At 42.9% G+C, this 5,762-nt stretch overlaps 1 protein-coding gene across 1 annotated transcript; it reads right to left on the bottom strand.

Moving 5' to 3' along the window:
• Window positions 1-1,317: 1,317 nt before the first annotated feature.
• b4gat1 (beta-1,4-glucuronyltransferase 1) lies at window positions 1,318-5,186 on the bottom strand. The gene is made up of 2 exons (XM_035675648.1): window positions 4,046-5,186; window positions 1,318-3,410 (listed from the first exon to the last, which is right to left on the bottom strand). The coding sequence occupies exons 1-2, from the start codon at window positions 5,147-5,149 to the stop codon at window positions 3,219-3,221; spliced, it is 1,296 nt and encodes a 431-aa protein (XP_035531541.1). The 5' UTR covers window positions 5,150-5,186; the 3' UTR covers window positions 1,318-3,218.
• Between the last annotated feature and the right edge of the window lie 576 nt (window positions 5,187-5,762).

Raw genomic sequence — 5,762 nt, 5'->3', positions numbered from 1 at the left:
CATTTGCTTTTTAGTTTGAAGTGATAGCACATCTTTGAAGAGGAAGGCGTGATAAGTTGAGCAGAAAGCAAAAGTTCCAGATTTGAGTATTTGAATTAGGTGAATGATGATTAGTCGTGCCCAACAAAAACAGATTCAAAGCCAAAGCAGTTGCGTGCTACTAGCTCTCGCGTGCCTGGTTCATCATTGATCCAGGTAATGAAGGCTTAACCACAAAATGCCACGGCGCCTCGGATAGCCAAGTGCCGAATGTCACACGTGCTCTACTTCACTAACATGACCAACTCACCGATCAACACCTGGGCAAACAGATACTGTTTTTCATTTTCAACTTTCTAAAACCGCCTTTTGCCATATGGAGACAATTTATAGGATATAATGAAAAACATTGTTCCTGAGGAATAATACTCGATTACTCTGGTGGTGTCGCCATTTGAAGTCCACTGCACAAGTTGCGTTCAGTCCATATCAAACTGGGGCCTTACTGAGAACCCCTTAAAGTCCACTCTAACACAGATCTTAATTACTAAATAGGAGCTTTTAATTGTATGCTGGCCTTCCCTCGCCCTGTAATCACCCATCACATGCTATTGATGCAGGGATGCCTTTAAACCCCCATCTTAAGCCATGTTACACCACAGGTTAACGTCAACTGTGTCAAGTACTTGGTGAACGATACTCCTACTGATCAGGGACGTGCAGACGGTGTTAAAGGGACAGGGGCCATAAGAGGTGATTTTCGAGATTTAATAAATATGTGCCTGGAATGACTACTCTTAACTGTTAAAACGACATTAAAATGTATCTTATCTGATCAATATGAACTGAAACAGTATTTATAATTTATTTAGCCACATACCTCTTCACATTGACTCACTCTGACTGTGTATGTATGCAATTTCACCATCAACTTCTTATTAGCAATAATCTTAATATTATTGTAGTTTGAGTAACACTGCTGTTCTCTCACTGTGTGCCCATCACACAAATCTGTGATTAAAATTAATTTAAATCTTTAATAATTTCACCCAGTTTAAGCTCAAATTAGTGAAATCTGCTGTATTATGTTTGTTAGGAAAACTTTTCTTACACATTAAGCCCCATCCCATCTGCCCTCAACTTCTTCACCTCCAATTTAAGTGACTTGAAGTAACACTGTTGACATTACTTGTCTTTACAAATCCCTCCGGTGAAGTTAATTGATTGGATTTGTGTATTACCAAGTGCTCCAAGAGCTGTCTGATGACTGAGGATGTTGTTCAGTAGTTGTAACAGCTGACTGTATCTTGTATAAGTACAATGAGCGACAGCTGTCAGTAAAATAAACTCATCCAGTAGGTTTAATAGAAATTCCAGCAATGCAAATCAGGCATTATATTTTGTGAACACAAAAGAAAAAATAAATACAAAAAAAAAAAGATTCAAGTAAGGAAAAGACACATGAGAAATAAAGCACCACACCACATCATCACACAAGGTAATTTGTTGAAATTGATCTCACTCCCCAAAACTACCAGATAAAAGTGATTTTATAGTGGTTCTAAAACAAAAATGGACCATATCAAACATTTTTTTTGCACCAAACACAATTTCGTGCTACAGTTTTCCTGCTTGGGGTCATTTTTAAAAATGGTTCAACCAATTCCATTTAAAGGAAAACATTTTCACAATAAATATTTCATAAACACTACAAGTGAGGGAGGAAAAAATATTGAAATCTCTCCAAAATTGACAATTACATAACAACTTAACACTTAAAAACATTTTCTGTATAGAATACTTTGCAGTAAATATTCTGTTTTATATGCATTTTCACTAAACAGAGTGGTAGTCAAGGTTTAATACTGAATGTATGTACGTACCAGTGGGTTACAGAATAAAGTGTAAGATCCATAATTTGCTATTTTCTAGTGGTGTTGAGATAAACATTTCCACAGCAATTTTAAGACAACACAGACTGCTTTTCTTTGTGGTTTCCATTTTTGATTGTGCAGTATTTTTTTTTATCTCTCTACCCACTAACCATTCTACATTTCTACCTGTAGCCCACTGGCCCCATCATATACTCTACTTCAGAAACTCTACATTATCTAACCGACTACCAGTGTCAGATCCTCAGTGTTATAATACAGTAGTTTTCCACAGTCTTTGTGAAATGATAGTGTTGTTCTATGTAAAGTTTCCCAGTGCTTTGTTGTGCTAATGACTTGTGTGAGTAATCTCTTCAGACAGTTTGCGGCAAGAACAGACACTCCCAGGGATATGAAAACTTCTGAAATGAGCTTACAGTTGTGGCGCAGAGTAAATTTACATCCCCCTGAGCAGCAAACAACACTGGTGTTGTGTAATGCCGTGTCCTGCTGTAGTGTTACTAACACTCACTTCAGGCTAAAATATATAGCGTATGTTGCCATCTGGTGGTTGGAACACATCATTGATTGGCACATTTGAGAGGACTTTAGAGTCAGGGCTCATTTATACTTAAAGGAAGTAGTTACCCTGATAATCACACTGAATTGCCATTTTGTTTCACTTAATTATTGTTATTGAATAGCTAAAAATAGACTTTTAAAGCCAAAAGTGAGCAACTAAAATTGAATTGCATGGTTTTTTTTCTGCTACAGCATGAGCAGAAGGCAGCTATGACGTAGGACCACATTTCAGCTGGATTTTGATGAACAAGGCGATTTTTGATCAGCTGTCATAAAATGTAGAACCTTAACCTTTTTGTTAGATACATTGATATTAGGACTTTTGTCTCTGAGTTGATATGTAGAGACATATTTGTGTCAAAATTGTTTTAAAATAGAAACTGTACCTCATATACTTTCAAATGAATGTCAGTCGAATGCCATCTGGATTTTAGATTGGCATTGGATTAAAAAAAAAAAAAAGCAATCTCATGGAGTAGCTAGCCAGTTTTCCAGTCTTGAATGATCATTTCCTTCCTTTCAGTCCCAACTAGCAGGATTTGCTCAGAAATCCCCAGAGAACATTTCCCTGCTGTTCATTTTCAGAGGGTCTTGAAATAAACCCAAGAGTTGGATTAGATTAAACTCCTACTCCTACCTCATCACAAGAAATCATAGAAAAACAAGGATGTTTCAGGCAGGGAAGAGCCTGACTGCAAGCTAAATCTGGTTAAAACAAGAAAAATATATGTCCATCAGTTCAGCAGAACACAGATAGACACAGGCTACATAGTCCTCATCTAGTTTTCAGCATCGTCGGTTGGAGGATGGGTATTTGGTTTTCAGACTCTCTTTGAAGCTGCGAAACAGAACCCGGTTGCGTTTGTTCTCCTCGTCTTTCCTGGCGTGGAACTCCCCCTGGATCTTGAAGCCCCGGTGCACCACAAAGGCCGAGCTCAGCACAGAGAACCTGTATCCGGCCACATGGAGCTCGCAGGTCTGGAGGGGAGACAGAAGGACAGGATGAGAAGGCAGACATGGAAGTGGGAAGTGATGAGTAGGGGGGGATGACAAGACAGATTGTGCAGAGGCCAGGAGAGGTGAGAAGAAAGGTGACAGCAAGAAGGACAGAAGGGGAAACGTGGGGGGGGGGAGAGATGAAATGTGTTTAAGAAATTTGACAGGAGGAAGATGGGAGATGTACTGAACAAGGTAAAGGTATAGTGTGGACAGCATTCATCATGGGACGAGGTTAGAGGTGTTAGAGGTGTCAGAAAGAGGCAGAGAGGGCAGAGGAGACTATGAAAAACACTGGCTCTTACACTTCCCATAATGCACCTCCATAATATCGTCTTTCATTAGACCTTCCCTGTTTGGAAAATATCTATCGAGCGTCCCCATTTTGCAACACAAGTCTCCAACACAATATGAGATAACCCTGATGATATAACTAGAGTTGTTACGATAAAGCTCCCTTTAAATCCACAGAATGAGTAGTACTGTGTAAAATCAGTGTAGTGCCCCTTTAATCCAGAATTTTCTTAAAGCAAATATGCCAAAACATTAACTTTGATGTGATTTGTATATCGCACTTGGCCTTGGAGTCAAAAGTGAACTTTCTGTACTGTACAAACCTGACTGATACGATTGAAGCCATATTGCTTGAAGTTCTCATCATAGAGGGGCACGGTGTGGGGCCCGATGTAGAAAGGCTCCCAGGGGTCCACCCAGGTGAGCGTGTAGGCCACTTCCAGGGTTCCCGTCTCCCTAACGTGGCTGTTGACCCACCGCGAGTAGTTGGTGGGGGCTTGACAGCGAGGACACAGCTCTTCATAGAACGGCCGGACCTCACCTACCTGGTAGAGCTGAACCAACTCCGCCTTGGTGGCGGGCATCTTCCTGGCGTGGCGGATCTCGAAGGCAGGTAAGACAAACACCTCATCGCTCGCCGGCTCACGCTGCAGGATCATGGCCAGGAACTGCTTGTACAGGTCAGCGCTCGGCATCATGTCGATGTCAATGACCAGGATGTAGGAGGACTCGGTGCCACCTCGGGCCACATTACGCAGAAGGTTGTTGGGGTAGGAGATGTTCCCGCTGATGGCATAGTTCTTGTATTTATCCCTGTGGGTCTCCAGTCTGGAGAACACAGAGACACAGTCCTCAAGCCCTGCAAAGTGCTCCCGGTCCTGTTCGGGGAAACTGGCCATCTCTCCTGAGAGGCAGACCAAGTGGAAGTCCACCAGGGTTTGAATCTGAGGACAGAAGAAGCTGAGTGCATAGACCAGAGCTGTGGCAAACTTGACATCTTGCCCGTGTGCGAATATGGCCACAGAGAGAGGGTTCTGCCACCTTTCCAGAAGAGATTCCAGATGATGTAGGTTGTTGATGGTCGTGTGCGTGGCTAAAGCCAGGACATTGACGCTGGGGTCGGATCCTGGTTTCTGGTTTGTGGTGAAATCACTTTTGATCAAGTTCTTGTACACCCGGTACTGACCGCTGTTGTCAAAGATCCCACCAGTAGACAGCGAGTACCTCAGACGCTCCTTACGAGAGTTTTTCTCGGGGTGCCCATTTTTCTTGCCCCCAGAGCCCCCAAAGAGCTCGGAGTATCGGTACCGCTGCTGCTTACCGTGAAACTTGGATAAGAAGGACAGGTATATGAGCTGCAGGAGCGCCACTATCAGCAGAGCACTCAGCACCACTTTGAAGGCGGAACATTTCTTGGAGAGATGCATTCCAGAGAAACTGCAAACTGGCCAATTACTGTACACANNNACACAAACACACACACCGGGAGCAGGCTGCCGTTTCCTCGAGGGTTGGCTATTTCTGTCCAAGCGTCCCAGCTAACCTTACCTACATTGCTATCACAATGCTAACGTTGCAGCCTATTCGGCGGTAAATGCAGTGAATACCTGACTGCATATTTCGCTGGTGAGTGGCAACGCTGCGCCAGATTTTTCACACGGCTCTCCTACAGCTCGGAGAAAAACGACGAAACTAATCCTGGATCCGTGATCTCCATCAAAACACAGCACAGTTGTTACCATTATGCTGCTGCTGCTGCTGCTGCTACAGCGGCGCATGTCTGTGCGTAATCACCGTAATGTCCGGAGGAAAAGCGCAACCGGGTTTACTCCTGGAGCAATGCTCGCTGGGTAGCTGCGAGCTGAAGTGTCACTGCTGAGAATAAAGGGCTAATGTCACTACTTTGTCAGTTTATGTGAAGGTGGTGATTTTAGAGGAACAAAGCAAATATTAACATTAGTGTGGTATGTTGTTCTATAAAAAGGTACTTCATGGTGAAAGGGAGTCCATAAGACGAGGTGGCCGAGTGGTTAAGGCGAT

The sequence above is a fragment of the Morone saxatilis genome, unplaced genomic scaffold (genome assembly GCF_004916995.1).
Source record: "Morone saxatilis isolate NCDOM2014 unplaced genomic scaffold, NCSU_SB_2.0 Contig4, whole genome shotgun sequence".
Classification (NCBI taxonomy): Eukaryota; Metazoa; Chordata; class Actinopteri; family Moronidae; genus Morone; species Morone saxatilis.
Note: the sequence above shows the minus strand (reverse complement) of the source record. Positions and strands in the feature narration are given on the sequence as shown.

Excerpts from the sequence above, each read along its gene's own strand:
- b4gat1 (XM_035675648.1), bottom strand. The coding sequence starts at position 5,149 with ATGCATCTCTCCAAGAAATGTTCCGCCTTCAAAGTGGTGCTGAGTGCT. Across the intron at positions 3,411-4,045 it reads GCTTCAATCGTATCAGTCAG|ACCTGCGAGCTCCATGTGGC; the intron begins GTTTGTACAGTA and ends TCTCCCCTCCAG.